A 25,179-nucleotide genomic window follows, 5' to 3' on the forward strand; every position below is an offset into this window, starting at 1 on the left:
AACCAATGTTGGAATTGCAACCAAACCGGGTTTTTTTTTTCCTGTTGCAAAAACAGCTTTGCTTGCAGCAGGAAGCTCACGCAGACACGGCCTTTCAGCTTGGTCGTACGCCACATTAGCACAATTTAAGAACAACCTTGTCCTTAAAAAAAAAGAAGCTGCAGAAAAAAGAAAGAAATTACATCCAGCTAACTCATTCTCTCTCATTTTCTTGGCAAAATTTCAGAAGCCGTTTGCCATTGCTCTTTCCTTGGGCTGAGAGACTGGCCTAAGGCCAGCCAGTTGGCTTTGTGCCTGAAGCAGCATTAGAACTCAAGAGTCTCCTGATGTTTAGCTTGATGTCTTAATCATTAAACTGGCTCTAATTAGAACAAAGAGACAGCCCAAGTAGTATCAAAAAGATTCCATCTGCTTCAGCTCAGTTCACAAAATGTATAAAGCCATGTCCTCTTTTTATTAATGGACTGGATTCACGTGACATGCTAGTCTGCAACTCAGCAAACCATCATGGCTGAGTGCAACGTCTGAACTCGGCTACCGAGACAGACCCTCAGAATTTTTCGATGTTTACAGCAAGCTGTGATACGGTTAGCCATGATGGCTCAGACTGCAGTGCTCCCAACCACTTTTCAGCTGGCCTATCCAGAGCCTCTGCTATCACAGCCAAATGGAGGGGGGGTTGAGGGACCTAATGCGAGTTTGAGTTTGGCTTTGGCCAAATGCAAACACTGCTTTACTTTGTGGTTTTCAAACAGGAAGCTTTTTAATTACAGGGCACCTGCTCCCAAACAAGAAAGCAGTAACTTAAGGTGTACTAGTCCCGATTCTTTGTGAAATATAAGAAATTCAAGCAGTTTGTTTTCATGACATCTGATGTTTTCCACAGCTATAAGAAGCTAAGATCCAAGGCTAGCCCAAGATTGGTAAATGCTACATTAGGGGGCAAAAAAAAAGCATTTTTTCCCTCCTTCTTCTTAGGACAAACTACAATGGCATTGGTTGCTAAATTTATTATCTTGCCGGCTGCTGAAATCCCTTGAGGTCCTACCATTGTGAACCACACACAGCGAGACACTGGTTTGGTTTATGTTTATAATTGAACTTTCATAATATTCATGATCAGCACAAAATCCATAGCCATAAATTATACATGGTTATCTAATTTGGTTTTGTGTTTTTCTTTTTTAAGTACATAAAATGTTAACGACATAAGTTCTCTGAAGAAGTGGCACCAAAGTTAGCAGGGTCTGGTCGCCATTCTCTTATCGGGGAGAAGAATGCAAGAACGCAGTTGGCTTCATCAGACAGAATTCCGGCAAAGTCGAGAGAAAAAGAAAAAGAAGGAAAAAAAAAAGATCTACTGGTGGGGTCAGTTCAGGATACCCGGCAGACTTAAAGAGACTCCGTTCAAATACAATTAAGAGGAGAAGCTTTCAGGGTTGAGATACGAATGAGCAAAATCTTACGATATTCCTTAGTGTTGGTGCGATCTTGGCTGAATCGTGCATTTTTCCGATGTTTGTGGCTCCCCCAGGAACATGGATGCACTGATGTTTATTTTTTGACTTTAATCCCATTTATATCCCACCCTTCTCCGAAGACTCAGGGCGGCTTACAAGCTTAGCAGTAGCCTTCATTCTATGTATATGCCTGCTTATTAGGGCTTTCACACACACCCCCAAGCGGCGTTATTACAAAGTCAGCTTAATTGCCCCCAACAATCTGGGTCCTCATTTTACCTACCTCGGAAGGATGGAAGGCTGAGTCAACCTTGAGCCTGGTGGGACGCGAACCTGCACTCATTGCAGGCAGCTGGTGTTACTTAAGGAGGCATTAGCCCACTGCTCCACCAAGGCTCTTGGCTTGCAAACCTAGGTAGCTGCATTCGTGGTCTTTCCCCTCCCCCCTTTTAAATACCAGTAAATACCTTTTGTTGTGCCCGCCCTACATTACTGCGGAAAAAAAACGGGGAAATAATCTGCGCCGAGATAGGATCCAATTTATTCTCCAATCAAAGAGTTTCAAAAACTTACTTCAAGAAGCAATTTCCCCTCGTTTCTCTCCCGGTGGCCTTCTATCCAATCTAAGACTCTTTCCCATTCTACGTACTTAAAATTCCCTTTTTTTTTTTTTGGAGGGCGGGGGGAGGGGGGGCAGGTATTCGAAACAAACCGAAGGAAAGGAGGAAGAAGAGAAGGGGGAGGGGTGTTACATATGATTTTAAAAACACGACCCTAAAACCCATCCAGGAAATTCCCCAAAGCTCATTCCGCCTTATTCGCACGGCTGCATCGTTTCGTTAAAAGAGTACCTTTTGAAGCATTAACCCCTGGATGCCGTCCAGAAACAACTGGATTAGCAAAACAAAACAAACAACAAAACAAACAAACAACAGATCTGGCGGAAGAAATCAGAAAAGCGACAGCAACGTCCCTTCTTCCATTTCCTGGACATCTTCTTCCCCGTTCCCACCCCTACCGCCCCTGGCTTGAAGAAGTTATTGCTGTACTAACGGAGCAGAGATGCGGCGTTAAGGTTTGGACGGGGGGGGGGGAGGGCTTCAGGTGGTGGGTACCCAAAATAAAACGAGGGGGGCAAGGGGAGCTGCCTCGTGGAAATTGAAATGCGACAGGACTTAGCAATAAATAACAGCAACCTTTCGAGGCCTCGTGAGCCACGGAGGGCACAGGAAGGCGGTCGAAGCCAACGGAGAGAGCTGTGTCTGGTGCCTTCTGAGACAAAAAAAAAAAAAAAGAGAAAGAAAAAAAGAAAAAAAAAGAGGAAGATGGGACGGAAAGAGTAGAAGAGGTGACCAGTGACAAGGTCGGTCGCAGTGCAAGTTACATGTTGTATCCGTAAACCGGCGGCTGGCCGAATCCTGGCGCTGTTGGGTATCCGTAGGGAAAGTTGCCCTGGGGAGGAACGGTGTTGGGGCCGGCTGTGAGCATCAGCTGCTGGCCTGTAAGGAGGCAGAGAGGTTGGGTTAGACAACGAAAAGCCATCTCAGCTGGACAGACCGTTGTGTAGGTGGGGTCTGGAGGCTAAATCATAGGCTAAATCATTGAAGAGAAGGATTTGGGGGGGGGAGAGGACTTCATAACTGTCTTCTAATAGTTGAGGGGGTGTCCCAGAGAAGAGGGGAGTGACCCGTTCTCCAGAGCAACAGGAGGTAGGACCAGAGGCAGTGGGTGGAAGCTTGGTAAAGAGAGACCCAATCTAGAACTAAGGAGCAATTCCTGGACAGTGAGAACAATCAATCAGTGGAATTGCTGGCCTCCTGGGGCTGTGGATGCTCCATCACTGGAGGTTGTCAAAAATAGGCTGGACAACCATTTGACCGGGATGGTAGAAGGCCTCTACCTGGAGCGGAGGGTTGGACTAGAAGACCTCCAAGGTCCCTTCCAGCCCTAGGGTTCTAGATTCTAGGTATTACAAGAGAGGCTGACTAAAGGAATCTAGCTGAACCACTGGAGACAAGCCTATAGATTCGAGGTGTGTGTTCTGGAGGGGGGTGGCCAAGCCAGCAACTGAAGGGGAATGTAACTTTCCAGTTTTCACCCCCAAACCAAAGCCCCTGCTAAACTCTTTAACGCTGACTTATCCTTCCTCCACTCTTACATTTTGCCTACTCACTCAGGAGCCCAAGCTGCAAGGGGTTGCAGCTTGATTGGATCCTGCTTCATGATCCACTGCTCATCCATTCCAACCAATTCACAAGCGTGGCTTGGCTTGCTGGATGAAGGAAGCCGATGACCCAAGACTTCCAACGGAACTGGGCAAACGGCTTTCCCCAACCCCGGCTTCTCCATCCTTTGAGAAGTGAGGAGGTCAAGGATGGAATTCCTTGTGTGTTGAGAACCGGTGTTGAGGCCGATTTGTCTATGGAGATTATCCATCCTCCAGGGCAGGGTTGTCCCCGAGGTGCTTTTTCAGGAGGCAACTGGTCTTTCTTGAAAACGTTTCGCTTCTCACCCAAGAAGCTTCTTCAGTCAGCTTTTGGATGAGAAGCAAAAGGTTTTCAAGGGAAAAAAGGAAAAAGAAAAAGCCAGCCCAGTAGCCTTTTGGAAAAGCTTGGAAGGAATGACTAGAGAAGCACGGAGGGGAAACTACTCTGGAGTTCCAGTACCTCGTTCTTTGCAGTTAGCAGAGTAGCCAGTAAAGTTCGCTTTTTGGGTGTCTAAGGTGACAACTACTACAGACAGAAATCTAGATTAAGGCAATCTTTTAAGGTTAAGGTAAAGTGCAGAACATCTGCAGGAACAACGCTGGATCAAACTGCAGTTAGGTCTGTTAGTTCTTCGTCCCCAGCCTAAGCAGAGAATTAATTTTGCCACACGTCAAACACATATGGGGAGGGAGGGGGAAGGGTTAAGAAGTGACATGCCTCATGCAGGGAATTCCCCTGTAAAAATCATGCCTGCAGGCAGACTGACCTCACCACCAGGAGCTTCCTTTAATGGAGACCTAGAAGGCAATGGGTCAGTAAAATCTACCTTCTGCCAGACTGATTTTAGGTCGGTGAAGAAGCACGGTTTCATCTCCTCAAGCAAAAAATCTCCCCCCCCCCCACACACACACACACATCCACCCACCCAGATTTCATTTCCCAACTTCTTACTCCTTCCGGAAGGAACGTTCCCTCCCCAGCCAATTCATGAGACCCACTCTGGTGTTACGGGGAAGGGGCTGAAATGAAGGAGCAGTGAGACCCCAAATCTTGTCCACCTTCAAACGTGAAAGATCACTCCGTAATTTACGGACCAGATGTTTCTCTCTCTCTCTCTCTCTCTCTCTCTCTCTCTCTGCCAACCTGAATTACAAGCTGTTTCTTGCACAGAGAAAGGTGGGTGGACGGAGGACTAAGGCCAGGGAACGTGTTCAAAAAAAACAAACAAACAAAAAATTCTTGAGGTTGTACACCCCGAGCAACGTCACCAGACTTATTCGAAGTAAGCCAGAACTGTGCTTAAAACCTTAAGGAACCTTAGGGAAAAAGAAACCAAGCTAGCTAATTTTTTTTTAAAAAAATAAAAATTCTGGAATGCTTATTTGTAATCCTACACCGCGTAGGAATTAGGAGAAGGGAGAACAAGAGGCAGAAGAGTTTTCAGGTTAAAATAAGTCATCTAAAGCCATCACGGAAGGCCCTGGAAACAATATGTTGGGTTTTTTTTTTAAAAAAAAAGTATATTTCCACCTACCGTATACAATAGGAGTAGGTTCTGCTACCTGCGCCTCTTCTTTCCTTAGGCTTTCCGAAGCGTCGAGTTTATCCACCTGAGTTACAAAGGGAAACGGGAGACGTTCAAGAAAGACCAAGGGGCAGCCAGAGTTTGGTGGCCATCCTTACCTTACCTTTCTCCGGGTTAGGTAATTCCAAACTCTGAAGGCAGATTCCGTTTCAGCTGCCACCTGCCGAGCGGCTTCTGTTTTAGAGGTCTCGGGGGATGGGACAACCTGGTTGAACCCGTGGCCCGTTTGGGAAGGCAACTGCTAAGAGGGGTCATTGGCTTACCATCTTGACCGACTGGCAAGCAAGGGTGGGATCGGATTGCCAAGGGGGCAGGATTAACCAGAGGGGCAGCAGCTTTGATTCGCTTTCAAAGCTTTCGGCGGATCCCAAGATATGAATCGCAGGTATCACCCTAGTCCTGCCAGAGGGCAAATGTAGGTGGTGGTGATGATGATGATGGTGGTGGTGGTGGTGTGTGTGTGTGTGTGTGTGTGTGTGTGTGTGTATGTGTGAGGGAGCACTTTTATAAGGTGGAGAGCAGAATGATGGTGGGTGCTTTCACTGAAGGGCAGCTGGGCAGGTTAAACCTGCTCCGAGGCACCAGTCTGACTGCGTGACATGCGCGCGGCGGATCCCAAACCAATCGCTGATCCAACAGGAAAACGGGCAAGCTTTCCTCTTGAGCCCTTCCTCGTGGGAAGAGCGCAGGTTGGTGGGGAAAGAATCCGGGATGCAGGAGAAGATCAGGCAGAAAACCAGGGGCGGAGTCAAGAGAGTCATCAGCCTAGAATCAGGACGTTCTCACAAACGGTTTAATCTCTCTTGAATCCCACTGACCTTTATCGACCGCCAATTTAGGCAGGCATTCTCACCGCACGGCCAAAAGCGTCCCAGGCTTTGTTAATAGGAAGAATGTCCTTTGGGATCTAGCTCGTTAGGTAGATGCTCGAGGGATGGAAGTTAAAACAACTTGCACTAAAAGGAGGGGAAGTTTTATGACTAGTTCCGTGTGCTAAATTAGTTCTTATTTTAATACCAGACTGATGGTGCATGCTGTTTCCTGAAGACCAACGGCTTAGTAGACACTTACCACTTGCAAAATCCAACCGGACTTCAACCTGGAGAGGACCATAACGGAAACTCCCCCCTTTTCGTTTAGTGAACAGATTGGGTGGCTATACAGATAGTCCTCGAGTGTTGTTTCATTTAGTGACCGCTGGAAGTTACAACAGCACTGGGGAAGAAAAGCGTCTTTTGACCGTTTTTCCACACCTACGGCCGGGGCAGCATCCCCATGGTCATGTGATCAAAATTGAGACGCTCGGCAACTGGCTGGCATTATGACGGTTGCAGCAACCTAGGCTCCTTGTGAACGCTTTTTGCAAGCTTCTGACGGGCAAAATCAATGGGGAAGCCAAGATTCACTTGACCGCCTTGTTACTAATTTAACAACGGTGCCCAGGAAGGTCATAAAATGGGTCAAAACTCACTTAACAACTGTCTCGCTTAGCAACAAAAAAATTTGGGCTCAGTTGTGATCCTAAGTCAAGGACTACCTGTATTCCATTTATTCCGCACTATTTTCTTTTAGTACTTTCCATAGAACAAGTAGGGTTTTTTTTCCTAATAGGTAGGAGTACTTTAGGATAGAAAAGCTGACCGCTGCATTAAGAATCCTCCCAAGAAAGATCCAGTCTATCAGATATATATTAAACGTGTGCTATCTTGCTGAACGTTTCTGTTAGTCTTCAGTGGAAACTAAACGTTTTCCTTCCCAGCGATGCAGATGCGAGTCCGGCTGGATTTTTCCAAGTTCTTGATGAAGTACTATGACATTAGTTAGATGAAGCTAGATTATTCTGCTTTTCGGTGCAAGCTATAGCGAGACAGCTGCATCTTTAGATCTAATTTTTAACGACACCAATTAAAAACAACAACACAAGAGCATAAAACTAGAGAGAGCGTCACCTTATTAAACAGACCATCAACCTGCAAAGAAAATTAAAAAGAGGGGAATATTTAAAATCAAAAGGGAAAAAAAAGGTCACAAAATCAAGTTCAAGACAAATGCAAAAAGAAAAGGTAACATTGGGGGGGGAGAAACGGACAAATGCCACCGAGTTAGGAAAGAGAAGCAGAGAGAGAGAGACACAATATCTGAGGCGCTGCAAAATCTGCATTTTACTCAAGGGTTGAATGTCGTTTTATAGACACGATGACGACGATGATAATAATAACAATAATAAGCTGATTTATATTGGTGGACAGTGGATTAAAATGCCTCTGTGCTTTGGCGATTCCAAATGCTTCAGTTGCACTAACGAATCTGAAAATTCCAGAGTCGTCGAAATGGAAATTAGGGAAAAATGAGTTCGCTGTGACGATGAAAACACCTTTTGGAATAACGGGATGCTTATCGCAGATGGAAATGCTGCGTTTCTGGGCCGAGATGCAACGTTATTACAGGCAATCCTCAACTTACAACAGTTCACTTAGCACAGAGGTCTTCAAACTTGGCCCTTTTATGACTTGTGGACTTCAACTCCCAGAATTCCTCAGCCAGCATGCCTGGCTGAGGAATTCTGGGAGTTGACGTCCACAAGTCATAAAAGGGCCAAGTTTGAAGACCCCTGAAGTCTTAGCGACTGCTTGAAGTTACAAGGGCACTGAAAAAAGTGACTTAGGACCATTTTTCACACTTACAGCCCTTGCACGGTTCGAAATTCGGATGCTTGGCAACTGACTCATATTTACGACGGCTGCAGAGTCCCGGGGAGGGTCAAGCGATCCCCTTCGGGCGACATTCCGACAAGCCAAGTCCAAAGGGAAGCCAGATTCACTTCACCGCCATGTGGCTAGCTTAACACCTGCGGCGATTCGCTTAACAACGGTGGCAAGAAAAGTCGTACAATGGGGCAAAGCTCACTTAACAAACTGTCTTTGGGCAGTCTGGGCTCTACTGGGGTCGCAAGCTGAGGACTACCTGTATTTTTTAAGCCATAGAGAGCTTCTCCATTTTTATTTTTATTTTACAAAATCCAATAGGTCCCAGTGCCAGGGAACGAATGCAGCCAGCCTAGTTGCTATTGAAATAACGCCTGCCAGGCTGCGATCAATATTCAATTACAGGCATTACCCGATCCACGTCCCCAAAGAGCGATGCCACTTAAACATCGATCAACAGCTTTGATTAAGCAAATGACGCCATGGGTACAGGCGTTCCCCTGGCACTCGAGATGCCTTTAAGTCATTCAGCGAGTTTTTGACAAGTTTTTTTTTAAAAAAAACAAAAACTGCTTGGAGCAGAGCAAGACCCCTTTGCGCAAAGAAGCCGTACTTACTTTGGTCAGGTACTCCCTCATCACCTGAATGAAGTAAGGCATCGCAAAGTCCGTAATGTTGTGTCGCCATGCCAACTCCAGGACCACGTCGGGATGCAGCAAGTCATAACACGTGAAGAGAGAAGCCGCAAAACACTCCTTCTTGTCTTCCTCCAGGAACCACTGAAGGAGTTTCTCCGCCAGTTCGGCGTCTTTGGATTCGGCCGCGTATTGCATGGCGTCCTACGGAAAGAGCAACGTGGCACCTTAGAATGGGTGTTAGTTATTTTTATTATGAAATAGCTGTCAACCATCCCACTGGCACAGGCAGCAGAAGAAACTATTGGGAGCTAATTTTACCAAGAGTGTAACTTTACTGACAGATCCGTACAGGCACAGTAGAAAGCAAAGCCAGGAGAGAAGCAACCTGGAACTAAGGAGAAATTTCCTGACAGCCAGAACAATTAATCAGTGGAACGACTTGCCTCCAGAAGTTGTGGCTGCTCCAAAACTGGAGGCTTTTAAGAAGAGGTTGGACAACCGTTTGTCTGAAAGGGTATAGGGCTTCCTGCCTGAGCAGGGGGTTGGACTAGAAGACCTCCAAGGTCCCTTCCAACTCTGTTACTCTATTCTATTCTGTTCCATTCCATTCCAGTGTTGGAGCACTTACAACTTCTGGAGGCAAGTTATTCCACTGATTAATTGTTCTCGCTGTCAGGAAATTTCTCCTTAGTAGTTCTAGGTTGCTTCTCTCCTTGTTTAGTCTCCATCCATTGCTTCTTCTCCTGCCCTCCTCCTCAGATGCCTAGGGCGAGCCCTCGATTTACAATAGGTCTTTTAGCGACCCGTTAAAAAGTTACGACGGAACCTAAATAAAAGGTACTTACGACTTGGGATCAAAGCCTGCCCAGCGCCCTCCCACCCAGTTTGCAAAACATGTGAACTGACCTTATAAAGCCGATCTTTCTTGCACAGCTCCACACTCTGCTTCCACCGATTATTGCCTTTGTACAAGTAAGCGGCGATCCGTCTGAACTCAATTAACCTGTGCTTTTCCAGACGCTGAGCCAAGGTGATATTATCAAAGTTATCGTAAGCATCAATAGATGCTCGTAAGCCCTGTTGGGAGACGGGGGGAAAAAGAAGGCCCGGGCAGGTGTTAGGGACCTTGCTGAAAAAAGAAATCCAAGACGCTTTTTTCAGCTCTGACTGGGTGACGGGGGGGAATGTTCATTCCTCACCATCCAGTCAAGCTGAAGAAGCTTCTTGGATGAGAAGTGAAACGTCTTCGGGGGGGGGGGGGGGGACACAAGCAAGTCCAGTTGCCTTGGGCACAACCTGGAGGACGGAGAATCTCCCAACGGCACTCCTGCATGAAACTGTTCAGAAGTAGACCTGTTTCTGCGCATCTAACACTTGTTCTTTGGGGAAAAGACAGATTTGGCCCAAAACGGTTTGAACTGATGCCTTCTGGGACTGCTGAAATTACACTTCCCAGAATTCCATGGTGCTCAGTGATTAGAAAGCAGTTTTGCAGGCTAAGTCACTGCTCGCTGCCAGGAGTTGACTCAACCTTCCAAGGTCGGTAAAAATGAGGACCCAGATTTTGGAAGGCAATGTGCCGCTTAGAGAAGGATGTAAAGCACTGTGAAGTGGTATATAAATGCTAATGCTCCTTCCTTCCTTCCTTCCTACCCTCCCTCCCTCCCTCTCCCTTTCTCTCCCTTTCTGCACAGTGGCTAGAAGGCAGCATTGCAGGCTAACTCACTGCCCTCAGCCATCCGTTCGATCCTGACCGGCTCAAGGTTTACTCAGCCTTCCATCCTTCGGAGATGGGTAAAATGAGGATCCAGATTGTTGGGGGAAATAGGCCGACTCTGTAAACCGCTTAGAGAGGGCTGTAAAAGCCCTGTGAAGCGGAATATAAATCTAAGTGCTGTTGCTATTGGTATTCCATGCAGAATGGAACCGTGAATTCTACAAAAGGTAATTCCAACATTTTTAGACGGCTCCTATTGGTTAAGGAAGTGTTGACCCATCTATGGGGTCCCCCGAGAACAGAGGAGCTATTTCCTATACTGAATCATCACGTATGCTGGAGCAAGCTGCGAATCACATGACGTCCATATGGTATTCACACTGTTGTAGGTGTACAAATCTGCTTCCAAAACTCACTTGGTAATCTTCCTCCTCTGTGAGAAGATTGTTCAGTGCCTCGTTGACCCCTTTGTTATTGTGATTCTGGACTGAGCGCAAATAAGGTTTCACAAGAGGTAGCTGATTAACCTACGGGAGAAAGCAAACATTTAAGACAAAAAGAAAGAAAAAGAAAGAAGGAAGGAAGGAAGGAAGGAAGGAAGGAAGGAAGGAAGGAAGGAAGGAAAGAAAGAAAGAAAGAAAGAGAAAGGGAGAGACAGAAATATTTGGTGAGTGCTTATCAAAATTTATCATTCAAACAGCTGTAAAAATGGAAGCTTGCCTTTTCCCCAAAAGAGTCTTTCAGGATAAAATGCATGGAAAACAGTTGGAAAAATAACTCCTCAAAACACTGGGTTCCACTTATACAAATGGAAACAATACATATGGAAACTGAAAACCTTCCTTTTGCCTTAGACCAGGGGTGCCCAGCCTCTGGGCCACAAACTGGTTGGGAACTAGGCTGCACAGCTGGAAGGACAGCGGCAGGCGAGTCAAACCAAAACCATCCTCCTCCCCCCCCCTTCCTCCAATCCATGGAAAAATTGTCTGCCACGAAACCGGTCCCTGGTGCCCAAAAGGTGGGGGACCGCTGCCTTAGACCATCCCGTCTGAACTCAGTACTGGCCAGTTCATTCCAGGAGTGGGTCTTTTTAAAGTCACCTTGGAGAAAAAGCTGACTGTCCTGGTGTGATCCAGCCGTGGGGATAATACGAGGAGGAGATCGTTGATCAGCAACGGTTTGTAATCCAAATAAAATTGCAGGGCTCGGTAATACAACTCTACATTGGCAACCTGCGAGGGTAAGAATGGGTTAAGAAAACTGTTAGCCTCTTAAACGGTACATTAAATTTAACTACCCAACGTTGAAGAACTATTCTATTCCTATTCTGTTCTATTCCCAATTCTTTTCTATTCTATTCTTTCATATTCTATTCTAATTTCATATTCTATTCTATTCTTTCATATTCTATTCTAATTTCATATTCTATTCTATTCTATTTTCTGATTCTATTCTATTCCCAATTCTTTTCTATTCTTTCATATCCTATTCTAATTTCATATTCTATTCTATTCTATTTTCTGATTCTATTCTATTCCCAATTCTTTTCTATTCTTTCATATTCTATTCTATTCTATTCCTATTCTATTCCCAATTCTTTTCTATTCTATTTCATATTCTATTCTATTTCATATTCTATTCTATTCTATTTCATATTCTATTCTACTCCACTCTACTCCATATTTTCTATTCTATTCTATTCCTATTCTCCCAATTCTTTTCTTTTCTATTCTATTCTATTCTATTCTATTCTATTCTATTCTATTCCATTCCATTCCATTCCATTCCATTCCATTCCATTCCATTCCATTCCATTCCATTCCATTCCATTCCATTCCATTCTACTCCACTCCACTCCTTTCACTTTATAGGTGTTCACCTTGGCAATGATGTCCTTGAACTGTCCTTCCTTCCAAGCATCTGTCGGATGGTTCATCATGGTGATTATTGCATTGTCATATTCTTCGTATTTATCATAGAGGAAGACAAGCTCTCCCCATAGGTGGGCGTGTTCTGCTGCTCGGAGGACCTTGAAGACACGGGGGGGGGGGGGGGGGGGAGAGAGGGTTTGGAAGTCAACAGTGAAAAGGAAGAACCAGAGTCCAAGGGACGATAAAGTTACCGGTACCCAAACTATTTGACTTTTTGTGGTAATTTTATGAAGCTAGCTGGAAAACGGAACCATACCAGTTATTTACGTGACTTCAGGAATATAAGATCAGATACCTTTGGGATATTGACTCTGGACCAGAAGAGCTCCAGATGTTCTTTCATCTTCTGAGGCTTATATTTGGAATATAAAATAGCAAGTTCGGTGAACATCCCCATGTGGGCCCGTTCCAGACCAAGAGCTGCTTCCAAGAGACCGATCAATTCCTCAAAGTAACCGCGGCCCTGCAAGTCAAGAGCACAAGCCGGTTAAAGCAGCTTAGACCACCTCTGCAGCTAAACAAGATCAGTAGATAATCCCACAAACTTCCATTCCAGCATGTGAATACGTAAGAAACCAGACCATCAAGAACCAATCAACAAGAGAACCAATCAGCTGCTCAGAATTTAAATTTAAAACAGCTCCAAACGAGCAACCAATCACAGACCACACTGGCACACAAGCCTTATATAAACTATAAGAGGAATAGGAGAATAAAATCCTGCTGATAAGGTTATCTAGTCTGGTAACAAAATGTTCTGAAAACTAATATGGAGAGCAAACCAGAGCCAAAATCTAAAGCTGGAATTGCAAGTATTTCCTATTATTTCAAAAATCCCCTGAAACTTCAGAAGGAAACTTCTTAAGAAGCATCTCTGATTAAAAGAGAAGACATTCCAAACATTTTTTAAAAACTTCATTCATCAGGCAAAAAATATAAATTCGAACCAACCAAGTAAGAAAATTAAAGTGTCACAGGAGGCACATTAGTGCATTTACACAGGCCCCCTTAGGGACCTCTTAAATAGGGAAGTTAAGTTAGAATGAAAACTGTGAAAGTTGATGGCACAGACAACTGAATCAGGTAAAATATTCCAAACTTTTGAGAACTGTTACAAAAATTGTTTTTTGTGTTTTTTTTACAATCGAGTTTAGAACTCAATCTGCATTAAGTTTAAAGTGGTTGTGCACCGACGTAAACGATTAAAACTAATTGCATTTGGATAAAATAAGCAATAGAGGCTTATTCATCACAGAGATGAAAAACTGATTATGATATGTCAAATTTCATTCTAAAATTTAAATAAAATTTCAGCTAAACGTATGTAACCTCCAGGAACTGTTCTCAGCTTCTTAGGGTTTGGTGGGAAAAATTTTGTTTTTTTTTAAAATGCTATTGTCTTAAAAGGATGCTAGTGTGGGATTCATTTGGCCCACAAATACTAGGGCTGTTTATAACTTTAGCCGTTCAGTGGGAGGAAGTGTGTCAGAAATATCTTTGGTAACTTTTGTGCCAACCTGATAGTAGCTTATCAGTTCTTCAAGTTCATCCGCGTGGATTACGATGTGCAAGCCGCATATCTGCGCAAGCCGGAATTCCTTTCCGTTCACGCAGGCAAAACACACCTGCAACCAAAGACAAGCTTAGCAAAAGTGAACAATTGAATCCACTGATTTGCACAGATGTCACCCAGAGGTTCAGACTGGAGTTGGCATTTCTTCCCCTTATCCCAAGGATCTGGGACAAGCAGGTATTGTCTGACGGTGTTACAGGTCTCCTCGCAGGATGTCAGCTGTTCCCAGTAAAGTTGCCTTTTTGCAATTGAGCCGTGGGGATTTTGTCAATGCTAATAATCAGGGTTCATTGCAATCATCCAGATGTTCAAACAGGATCTGGCCTTTCCCCCCACGTAACGAGTCCTTCCCAAGGACATGGGATAAACACATGTGGATGTTTGATGGTGTTACAGGCTACAGGATGTCAGCTGTTCCAGAAAACTGCATTTCCTTCCGTTTTCTGGCCAAGAAACCCCCCACCACCCATTGCGGGCAAGGGACTCGCTTTACGATTACTGTAATTGCTGGCTGACTGCTGCAAAAGGGATCGTAAAATTGGGTGATGATGATCCGTTTAAGCAACTTGATCCCAGGCTGAGTTACGATCTTAAGTTAAAATGTCTTTCCCCTTGAAGAATGCCAAGCAACTCACCTCTTTCCATGTCCTGGTGCTGTTCGCTTTGCGGGCGCTATCCACAGCTACTTGGTACTCCCCCAGGTGCACCAAGGTGGAAGCCAGGCGCCCAAAATTCGACACGTTATTGTAGAGTAGCTTGGCCGCATCGTACATCCCTTCCTCGTAGCAGCGATCACCAACCTGGAGACAAGAGGACAAAATTGACCAATGGCAAAGAAACAGAATGTGAACGCCGGCATCAGTGTGCTAAGCAACAAACCATGATTTAGTTTTTGCTGTTCTTCTCAGGGTTGGCCCCACCTAGTGACAAATTCTGCTTGCTTGGCCTTGCACTTGTCTAGCTCACACAGGAAAACTACCGGTGCAACCCAGTTTTGTTCAATTTTTGCCTTCTGTGGTTTTCTAGTTGTTAAAATGTTTTAACAATCTGCAAATTGCCCGGACTCTCTGGAAATCAAGAGGACTGACACATTTAATCAAAATTATTATCCTTATTCATCACTACACCATGTCATTTCTTAGGAATTATGTTTAATTTAATTGTGCTAAAATTTTTAACCTCCAAATAAAATTTAATATTGTAAGCCGCCCAGTTAACCTGTGGTAAGGTAAGCCGCCGACTGAATGAATGAATGAATGAATGAATGAATGAATGAATAAATAAATAAATAAATAAAAATACCTGTTGTATGTGTGCATTGTTAGGGCCACTAACAAATTCTTCTAGCTCCGAAAGTCGGTTTGTTTTGGCTAAGGCAAAAATCAGTTCAGTCTCAACGTAAGACTCTCTGGCCTTCTTCTGAGCCATCTGTAAGAATTTGACCAGGTCCTCCCAGTTATCTTGAAGGGACACAAAAAAGAGAGAACAAATAATTTATTTTACAATGACATTTTCAGGATGTCAGGCATTTGCAAAAAACCAGCGATGGAATGAACGGAAGAATACCGTACGTAGCAATGGGAGGTTTACCGATATGCTGACAAACGGATCCCATACAGAAAAATATTTTAGGAAATGATTTCTTTGGTATCTTTATGTTTCAAGCTGATTTAAACAACTGTGTACATTGCCACGTATAATGACAGACTTACACAGATTTAGAGTCATGCAGATTTTTTATTGGCCAGCTTCAGGGGTTCCCAACTGGGGGTATGAGATGATATTCCAGGGGATGTGAAAACGTGGGTTTTCAAAATTATAGTGTATATGCATAATTCATTGCTGAACTTTTGTAATGGGTGCGAGAATATATCAGAAGCGTTCTAGGGGCATAAAAAAGGTTGGGAGCTGTTGCTTCTGCATGATCACATTTTTAAACAAACCAATGCAAGTAACTTAAAACTAATATGCACGTTAAAAGTGTTTTGCATTTCTGAATTATGTTTTGCATTTCTGAATAACTGTGTATTTTAAACAGATACATCTATCAAAATATGGAGGCGGAGGTAATATGCATGCTATAAGTGCAAAGAGAAAAAAAGAATAGAAAAGTAATGTATATTCTTAACACGGAGGTTTTGAAAAACAGAGACCGAAGCGGAGTAGAATCCATTACTATCAAATGCCGGCTGACCGAACAAATGGGCAAATTTTTTCTGATATTCCAGTGGAAATTTTAAAAAAAAAAATTGGCTTACCATTTCTGTTGGCTGCCTGCACAACCTCCATATAGGCAGACGGATCATCAGCTTTGATGTAAGAATCTATGGCTTCCTTAACCAAGTCCTTCTGAAGCTGTGCTCTGCCCAGCTGACTCCACACAGCCGGCTCGTTACACCGCTCGGCAAATTCATAGGCACGATCCAAATTGCCGATGTGTTCTATCAACACCTATCAAAGGGCGCAAGATGAGATTTCAGAAACACCGGTCCAGGTTTTTTAAAAGGAGGAGCCAGGCCAACAATCCCCAAAGTTGGCCACTTTTAAGACTTTGTGGACTTCCAAAATTCCTGGCGGAGGAATTCTGGGAGTTGAAATCCACAAGTCTTAAGCCAAAAGGTGCTTTTTTTTTTCCCCAGGAGGCAATTGGACTTCCTTGTTTTTCTTTGAAGACGTTTGGCTTCTCCTCCAGGAAGCTTCTTCAGCTCTCAGGTTCGCTGAAGTTGTCAACGAGTCATAAAGTTGCCAACTTTGGAGAACCCAGATCTAAGCCAACACCAGAAAGAAAAGGAAAAAAAAATGGAGCTCTTTGAAGTCTATGGAGATTCTCAGTCATCCAGGTCAAAGTTACACCCCCCCCCAAAGGTGCTTTTTCACGAGTCAACTGGATTTTCTTCTTTTTCTCTGAAGACGTTGCACTGCTCATCCAAGGTTTGGCAGCTCCAAGAAGGCTCCAGACCTATTTGCACCGCTCAGGTGACCCTGAGGACACAGGTAAACCTCCAACGACTCTCTAAAAGAAGGCAAATGACCAGCTATCTGCAAGGAGTATAAATCCTTCCATTCCCCACCATCCAGTCCGAGCTGAGGAAGCTTCTTGGAGGAGAAGGGAAACGTCTTCAAGGAAAGCCAAGGAAGTCCAGTTGCCTCCTGAAAAAGCACCTTTGGGACAAGCCCGACCTGGATGACTGAGAATCGCCATTTAGCCAGGCGCTTCGGGATGAACGCCCTTCGAATGGTGCGGGAGTCTGAACGGATTTCCAGAAATCATTGCAAACTACAGGAGCCATTCGAGCTTCAGTCTGAGAGGCAGTCTTAACACAGACTCATCCCCAACAGCCTGTGCCTGCCCTCAACAGTGAAGGAACCCAGGGCAAAAAAAACATCCTGCAGCCAAGAAGGCTCCCCGCCCACATGCACCACTCAGGTGACCCTAAAGACGCAGGTAAACCTGCAGGTGGCCTCAAGGAGTCTCTAAAAGGATGCAAATGACCAGCCGTCTGCAAGGAGTACCAATCCTTCCACTCCCCACCATCCAGTCAGAGCTGAGGAAGCTTCTCAGAGGAGAAGCGAAACTTCTTCAAAGAAAAAACAAGGAACTCCGGTTGCCTCCTGGGGGGAGGGGGGGGGAAGGAAAGCACCTTTGGGAAAGATCTTCGGAGGTTGGCAAGCTGCCAATTGCAGCCTCACCTGAATGGCAGAGGTGTTGACGTCAAACTTCCTAAAGATGGCAAAGGCTTCTTCGTACAGCTCATTGCTGATGGCAATGTTGGCGATATCTGGGGCATCGTAGTTATCCAGCCGATTGATGTACTCCATCACCCGGGTGCGGTCGGCTTTGATGGCCGTCAGGATCAAGAGGTTCTGCAGATTCCTGGCGAGCGTGCACAAGCAAACGGTTAAGCCAGCGGATTCCAGCAGTACAGGCAGTTCCCAACTTACAGGCCGGTGGCTAAGTGACTGGTTGAAATTACAACGGCACGGAAAGAAAAGGGACTTAGGACCGTTTTTTTAAACCCTTATAACCGTTGCAGCATCCCTAACGGTCGTCACGTGATCAGAATTTGGATGCTTGGCAACTGGCATGTGAATAGAATAGAATAGAATAGAATAGAATTGAAATTAGAATAGAGTAGAGTAGAATAGAATAGAATAGAATAGAATAGAATAGAATAGAATAGAATAGAATAGAATTAAAATAGTAGAGTAGAATAGATAGAATAGAACAGAGCAGAATACAACAGAATTAATAGAGTAGAATAAAATAGACTAGACTAGACTAGGAGTTGGAAGGGACCTTGGAGGTCTTCTAGTCCAGCCCCCTGCTCAAACAGGAGAACCTACACCATCTGAGACAGGTGAGTGTCTCGTCTCTTCTTTATGACGGTTGTACTGTCCCAGGCTCATGTGATCGCCACATGCAGCCGGATCAGCAACGTCAATGGGGAAGCCAGATTCCCTTAGCAAGGGTGTTACTAACTTCACAACTGCAGAGGTTCACTTAACGACCGTGGCAAGAAAGGCCGTAAATTGGGGCAAATGTTTCTTAACGATTGTCTTGCCTAGAAAATGGGAACCTTTGGGGCTCAATTGTGGTGCTAAATCCAGGGCCACCTGTAGTAAGGTTGGCTGTTACTTAAGAGGCCTTGCAGACAGCGCCATACAAATACATTCACGAGAAGAAATCAGATATCGACTAAGGCCATAGAAAGGTGACCTTTGGAAGGTTTAAAAAAGGGGTCTTCCCTACCTGTGCTCGCTGAAGACCGAATTATCCAGGACGATCTTTTCAAGTAGCTCAATCAGTTCGTTGGGTAGATCAGCCGTCATGAAGGCTTTAACCGTCACAGAAACCTCTTCCGGATCTTGAGTTTCTGATAACGCCGTCTGGACAACCTGGCGTTGGGAAAACACGGATGCCGTTTAACAATCATTAAGCACTAATCCTAGCCAGGTTGAGAGCAAAAAACCCGGAAACACACTTTTAAAAAGACACTGAAGAACAGAAAGTGGATGTGGGACTCGGCAGTGGGGTGTTAGTATCTGGGTACAAAATTCTTCAGAAGGCCCGCTTAGCAGGCAAGTTAGTCATATGACTAACCAGCTGTTAGACAAATTGTTTTTTTATTTATTTTCATCAAAAGGAAAAAAAAACCTACTTAGAAGTGAGCCAAAGTTTCTTCTACCAAAAAGAGAAGGAAAAGTGTTGAACTGATAAAAGCGGGACTTGCTTTGCAATTGGGCGTCCTTAGAGAAATGAAAAGAATTAACAAGTCAGTGATGCTAATCTAGTTTAAAAAGGAAAGGGTGTACAGTGTAGTGTTTGAGGTGCTGGCCTAGAAACCAGGAGACAGTGAGTTCTAGTCCTGCCTTAAGCACAAAAGCTGGCTGAGTGACTTTGGGCCAATCACCAGGAGACGGTGAGTTCTAGTCCTGCCTTAAGCACAAAAGCCGGCTGGGTGACTTTGGGCCAATCACCAGGAGACGGTGAGTTCTAGTCCTGCCTTAAGCACAAAAGCTGGCTGGGTGACTTTGGGCCAATCACCAGGAGACGGTGAGTTCTAGTCCTGCCTTAAGCACAAAAGCCGGCTGGGTGACTTTGGGCCAATCACCAGGAGATGGTGAGTTCTAGTTCCGGCTAAAGCATGAAAGCAGCTGGGTGACTATGGGCAATCCCTTTCTCTCAGCCCAGCCCACCTCACGGGGTTGTTGTTCTGGAAAAAACAGGGGGAAGAAGTATGAGGCATGTTCACCGCCTTGAATTACTTATACAAAGTAATAAAGGCAGGATAAAAATCAAATAAACAGGGCTTTTGATGTTGTCTCTAGCGAAGGATCTTTTCTTATTCATTCCTCGGTCACAACCTATCACCTGGTTTTGTAGGTTCCAGATCTCTAGATTTACCTGATCAATAAGAGGTCTTCTGAAGGGGTTGTTTTCCTCCAACACGCTGACCCACAATTCTGGATCTTTCCTTCGTACCAAGTAACGAGCTTCGCTCTTAAACAGAGAATTCTCGTTGCACACCTGAAAAAGAAGCGACGGGAAAGGAGAAGGCTTTTGTTTAAAAAGGAGCGTGTATAAATGGACTCTTTCCAACTTCCCACGTTGGCAGCAGCCATGTTGCAAAACATGGAGGATTGTCCCAAAGATGTTTGGTTTTTTCCCCACCAGGCAACTGGGCTTTCTTGCTTTCCTTTGAAGACTTTTTGCTTCTCATCCAAGAAACTTCTTCAGCTCTGACCGGATGGTGGGGAATGGAAGGATTTATATTCCTTCCTCCGAGTGGCCTCAACGACTCTCTAAAAGGAGGCAAATGACCAGCTGTCTGCAAGCAATATAAATCCTCCCGTTCCTCACCGTCCAGTCAGAGCTGAAGAAGCATCTGGGATGAGAAGAGAAATATCTTCAAAGGAAAAACAAGGAAGTCCAGTTGCCTCCTGGAAGGGAAAAAACAAAACACCTTTGGGACAACCCTGACCTGGATGACCGAGAATCTTCATAAACAACATGGCGGATTATTATTATTTTTAGTAAAAGGTAAAGTTTCCCCCGCACATGCGTGCTAGTCGTTTCCGACTCTAGGGGCCGGTGCTCATCTCCGTTTCAAAGCCGAAGAGCCAGCGCTTGTCCGAGGACGTCTCCATGGTCAAGTGGCCGGCATGACTAGATGCCAAAGGCGCATGAAGTGCTGTTACCTTCCCACCGTAGCGGTCCCTATTTTTCTACTTGCGTTTTTTACGTGCTTTCGAATTGCTAGGTTGGCAGAAGCTGGGACGAGTAACAGGCGCTCACTCTGTTACACGGCGCTCGGGATTCGACCTGCCAAACTGCCGACCTTCTGATCGACAATTAGGAGGCAGTGCTTATCTCGGTTTCTTAGCCAAAGGAGCCAGCGTTGTCCGAAGACATTTTCCGTGCTCATGTGGCCAGCAAAGCTATATCGACAAGCTCAGCGTCCTAAACCACTGAGCCACCGTGTCCCTCCATTATTATTATTGTTTTTAAATCCTTTTAATTCACACTAGCCTCTACAGCCTTCTGCTGCTTCGTATCCAACGGCAACGCTCACCTTTATGAGCTCGAGGTCACACTGGCCCCTTTCGTAAGCCACACAGGCCAGGTGAGGGTCTCTCTTTTCACAATATTTCCCCACCACGCGGCTGTCGTAAAAGAGATTCTCTCGCAGGAAGCGCTCGGGGTTGTTGTTACTGTCGATGTAGATCTTAGCCAGGGCGTTGTGAGTTGCTGGCTCCTCGCAACCTTCGTGAATCCGAGACTCCAGCCAAGGCAGCAGCAACTTCAGCCTGTGAGGAAGAACACGGATCTTTAGCTGGCTCTGTGGCGGGCCCTAGCCAACGTTTTAACCGATCGATCGATTTATCTTGGTTTGTCTTTCTGCAAAGTCTCAAGAAGAGGATACCCACTGACAGAGAAGCAGCTCCAGCCGAAACCCACAGTGAACGTCTCCAGGGCAGGAAGCAACGCATCGTTTCCCCCCCCCCCAGTGCCTGGATCATGTTGGATTTGCACCCGAGCCCAACATTTCTGTTGCCAAGCCAGACCGTTCTTCGGTGACTTCTGCCCCGTTTGGTGATCTTTCTTGCTAGCGTCGTTAAGTGAATCACTGCAGTTGTTCAGTTGGTCACACGGCTCTTACGTCAATCTGGCTTCCCCCGTGGTGATTTTGCTTCTCAGGTGGTGGCAAATGGGGATCGCGTGAGCCCGGGACCCCGCAGCCGTCGTTAAGTACAGGCCAGTTGCCAAGCATTTGACCTTTGATCACATGACCCTGGAGATGCTGCAACGGCCTTACGTTAAATCTCCACCTCGAGTTTCCAAGTAAGAGCCCAGGATTGTTTTCATTTCTGAAATGCTTACGGTTTATTGAACACATGGCTTGGTAGAAAGTGAGGGAAAACTAACTCTAAAATCCCCAGGCATCAGACTGCAGCCTATAACAGTGACTTTCCCAGCCAAATCCACCTAGCTCATGGAATCGAGTTCTCTTTCTTATGAGAACCGTCTGCTATCTTCTTCACACCTGCTAGAATGCCCTTGAAAGGTTTCCAGGCTGCCCACTCTTAGCAATCCTCTGTAGAACTGGAGATTTCATTTCTCTAACTAACCTCCCCCTGCCCTTAAACTAACGGCAAGATGAAAACAGAGAGGCATGTCGTTGCCAGATTTTCACTCTTGCAATCGTCCAGCGTAAAAAATGGTCGTCCTTGTTTTTTGGTGCCGTTGTAACTTTAAAAAGTCACTAAACGAAAGGTTGTTAAGTCAAGCATGAGCCATATGTGCCTTGAGGTTGTATAGGACAGGGGTTCCCCAACTCCTGGTCCGTGGACTGGCACCGGTCCATGGCATGCTTGAAACCAATCCGCACAAACAAGCAAAGCCCCATCCACGGGATGGTGGAAGTACATGAAACCACGCCCCCCTCCAGTCCACAGAAAAATCTCTCTCCACGGAACCAGTCCCTGGTGCCCAAAAGGTTGGGGACCTCTGGTCCAGGGAAAGCTAATTTAATCGCTCTTGGGAAACAAAATATTCTGAAGATCCCACCCCCCTGGGTCTCACCTGTTCCTTTTCTCCACTTCAGCGACCAATTCGTCCGTCGAAAACTGACCTCTCACCACCATGATTAAGTTCTTGATCACATCTTCGGAGCAATCCACGTCCAGCAGTCCTCCCACGACTGCGGGAATGCGACTCGGGTTTACCTAAAGCGGGACCCATTGTTTAGTTTCGAGGCTTGCAATCCCACCATCAGACGAGTCGGGTCTAAATGACCACTTTTCACGCTTCGAACCCCGCAGCACCCCCAGGGTCACACGATCACGAGTCTTCAGTTTAAGCCCAGAGGAGATGAACCGTACCTTCTGAACGTATATCTCAATATACTTCTGCAAATTGTTGCGATACAAGTAAAGAACCAAGTCGTGAACAAAGTCAAATCTGTCGCAGACAATGATCAAGGGAAGCTGGTCAGTAAGCTTGGCTTCCTAGGTGGGCAGGAAAAGAAACACACAAAACATAAATCAGAGACCATTAAAACAGACAGATCCCACCTCACAAGGTTGTTGTTTTGGGGGGGAAAACAGGAGGAGGAAGATATGTTGGATATATTCACTGCTTCGACTTAATTTATACAAAACATAAATCAGAGACTATTAAGACAGACAGATCCCACCTCACAAGGTTGTTGTTTGGGGGGAAATAGGAGGAGGAAGATATGTTAGATATATTCACTGCTTTGACTTATTTATAAAAACAATAAGGGTGGGATACAAACAAGCAAGCAAACAGCCTCAAAGAGTGTTTCTCAACCTCAGCAATTTGATGGGTGGACCTCAACTCCCAGAATTCTCCAGCAAGCACCCCAAGGATTCTGGGAGTTGAAGTCCACCCATCTGAAAAGTTGCCGAAGCTGAGAAACTCTGGTCTCAAAGCTGCCATGCCCAGAAATTTACCTACCTTCAGGAAATTTTTCACTCGTTCTGGATTGTAACAGTTGCTTTCCCGGCAGATCCTTTCAACCTCTTTGATTTGGCCGGTCTTGCAGGCCGCCTGGATGTATTTAAAATGGACATCCGGGTCCTGGCTGAAGTTGACAATAGAGCCCAAGAAATAAAAGAGTCCTAGACGGGCAGAGAAACAAGCGGCTTAGTGGAGATGCAGAGATGAATAAATTCAAAGAATGAAAAGTCCTTGTGGGTTGTTATTTTTTTTTGCACGTCAGAAAAATTTTTCAGGAACCCTTTGATCAAATATGCTGCACCAGGCCCTCTGGGCCTAGATGGCTTTAATTTGGGCTACAAAAACTAAGCCAAACATGTTGAAAATGTTTCCCAAACTCACATTAGGTATTTCAGCAGTTTGACCACAGCTTAAAACACATAAAACACATGGTTCCTTTTAAACCAAGTATCGGATATTGCTCTTCTTATAATACTGAGTAAATTAATCCTATCAGGCTAACCCTGATCTTCTAGTGATCCTCTTTAATCTGTCAAGCCAGTTTTCCACTCAGGTACTTTACATTCTGACACGCCAGAGAGGTTGGACTCACTTTGTGAATATCTCTGGCTTTTAGTGTTAAGAGTTATCAAATCAGATACGGCTTGGCATATCCTACAATAAAACTCCAGGTGGTCCTTGAGTTATACCCATTTCTTTAGTCCAGGGGATCTTCAAACCTGACCCTTTTATGACTTGTGGACTTCAACTCTCAGAATTCCTCAGTCAGGCACGGAGGGTGTGTGGTTTTGTGTACTGCCTGCATCCAGCGGACGGGGTTTTGCTTGTTTGCGTGGACCGGTTTCTGGCGTGCCAAGGATCGGTGTCTGTGTGTGTGTGTGTGTCTGTGTGTGTGTGTTGGGTACCCCCGTCTTAGACGTACCTTCGTAGCTTTTGAAGGACTCGAAGAGTTCCACAAGAGACTGGGTGCCCAACTGTTCGTGGTACTTCGAAGCCACCTGGACACAGAGCTGCAGATTTTGTCGGATGTTGGCGGACAACATGGCCCGCAGGCACTCGACGGAGTCTTCGACCGACAGGGAGCCGAAGAAATTCACCAGCCACTGGGGGTGGGGGGGAAGGGAGATTTAAAAAAAAACCCTCCAAAGTTAAATATGTAAAACAGATGCATGCATAATCTAGAACACACAACTCAAACACCCGCCTTAGGAACAAGTACTAATTAAAGAACAGACCTGTTATCATAGCTTGAATATTTCAGAACCATTCAATCAGACAATACCCTAGATCAGGGGTCCCCAACACCCGGTCTGTGGCCCACTACCGGGCCACGGCATGCCAGCAACCAGTCCGCACAAACAAGCAAAGCCCCATCCGCGGGATGTGGACAGCACACAAAACCACGCACCCTCCGGTCTGTGGAAAAACCCCTCTCCACGGAACCGGTGATCCCAGGTGCCCCAAAGTTTGGGGGCCTCTGCCCTAGATGGATTCACAGGGATATTGAGCCAAAAAAAGGGGGGGATTTGCTTTACTGCATTTATTTTTATTTATTTCACCTCTGGATTCAGAAGGTGTGTGTGCACAACGGCACGCTTGATATCGTAAAGATCCGTGTAGTGTTCCAGAGCTCTCTGCAGCAAGCCGGCTTTTTCGCAAAGCTGGGCAATGTGGGCTCGGTCGTAATGTGTGAACATCTGATTTCCCAAAATGGCATCGGCAACCTAAAAGAAGCCAACAAAAGAAGCACGCCAGTAGCATTATACGTAGATGAACATTAATGGAACATTAAACAAACAAACACCACAGAGAAACTGACTGGCTAGGGTCTGCGACAACTTACCGCGGTTAACTCGCTATGACCAACTCGCTGGGGTAC

The 25,179-nt window shown here is 45.4% G+C and overlaps 1 protein-coding gene across 1 annotated transcript in view; it reads right to left on the reverse strand.

Annotated features, from left to right (window-relative positions):
- Window positions 1–2,137: 2,137 nt before the first annotated feature.
- Window positions 2,138–25,179, reverse strand: part of CLTCL1 (clathrin heavy chain like 1) — a 45,872-nt gene continuing 22,830 nt past the window's right edge. The window contains exons 12-33 of the mRNA XM_083373221.1: window positions 24,860–25,024; window positions 24,223–24,403; window positions 23,298–23,461; window positions 22,700–22,825; window positions 22,401–22,543; window positions 20,890–21,124; window positions 19,722–19,844; window positions 18,567–18,712; window positions 17,507–17,690; window positions 16,075–16,267; window positions 15,119–15,276; window positions 14,452–14,616; window positions 13,761–13,868; window positions 12,539–12,706; window positions 12,192–12,341; window positions 11,413–11,544; window positions 10,729–10,839; window positions 9,502–9,672; window positions 8,575–8,796; window positions 7,202–7,222; window positions 5,202–5,277; window positions 2,138–2,959 (exon numbers count right to left, since the gene is read on the reverse strand). Of these exons, the coding sequence (XP_083229347.1) occupies window positions 2,841–2,959; window positions 5,202–5,277; window positions 7,202–7,222; window positions 8,575–8,796; window positions 9,502–9,672; window positions 10,729–10,839; window positions 11,413–11,544; window positions 12,192–12,341; window positions 12,539–12,706; window positions 13,761–13,868; window positions 14,452–14,616; window positions 15,119–15,276; window positions 16,075–16,267; window positions 17,507–17,690; window positions 18,567–18,712; window positions 19,722–19,844; window positions 20,890–21,124; window positions 22,401–22,543; window positions 22,700–22,825; window positions 23,298–23,461; window positions 24,223–24,403; window positions 24,860–25,024 (3,261 nt within the window). The 3' untranslated portion in view covers window positions 2,138–2,840. The remainder of the gene's footprint in view (window positions 2,960–5,201; window positions 5,278–7,201; window positions 7,223–8,574; window positions 8,797–9,501; window positions 9,673–10,728; window positions 10,840–11,412; window positions 11,545–12,191; window positions 12,342–12,538; window positions 12,707–13,760; window positions 13,869–14,451; window positions 14,617–15,118; window positions 15,277–16,074; window positions 16,268–17,506; window positions 17,691–18,566; window positions 18,713–19,721; window positions 19,845–20,889; window positions 21,125–22,400; window positions 22,544–22,699; window positions 22,826–23,297; window positions 23,462–24,222; window positions 24,404–24,859; window positions 25,025–25,179) is intronic.

The sequence above is a fragment of the Vipera ursinii genome, assembly GCF_947247035.1.
Source record: "Vipera ursinii genome assembly, chromosome: 14".
In the NCBI taxonomy this organism is placed as follows: Eukaryota; Metazoa; Chordata; class Lepidosauria; order Squamata; family Viperidae; genus Vipera; species Vipera ursinii.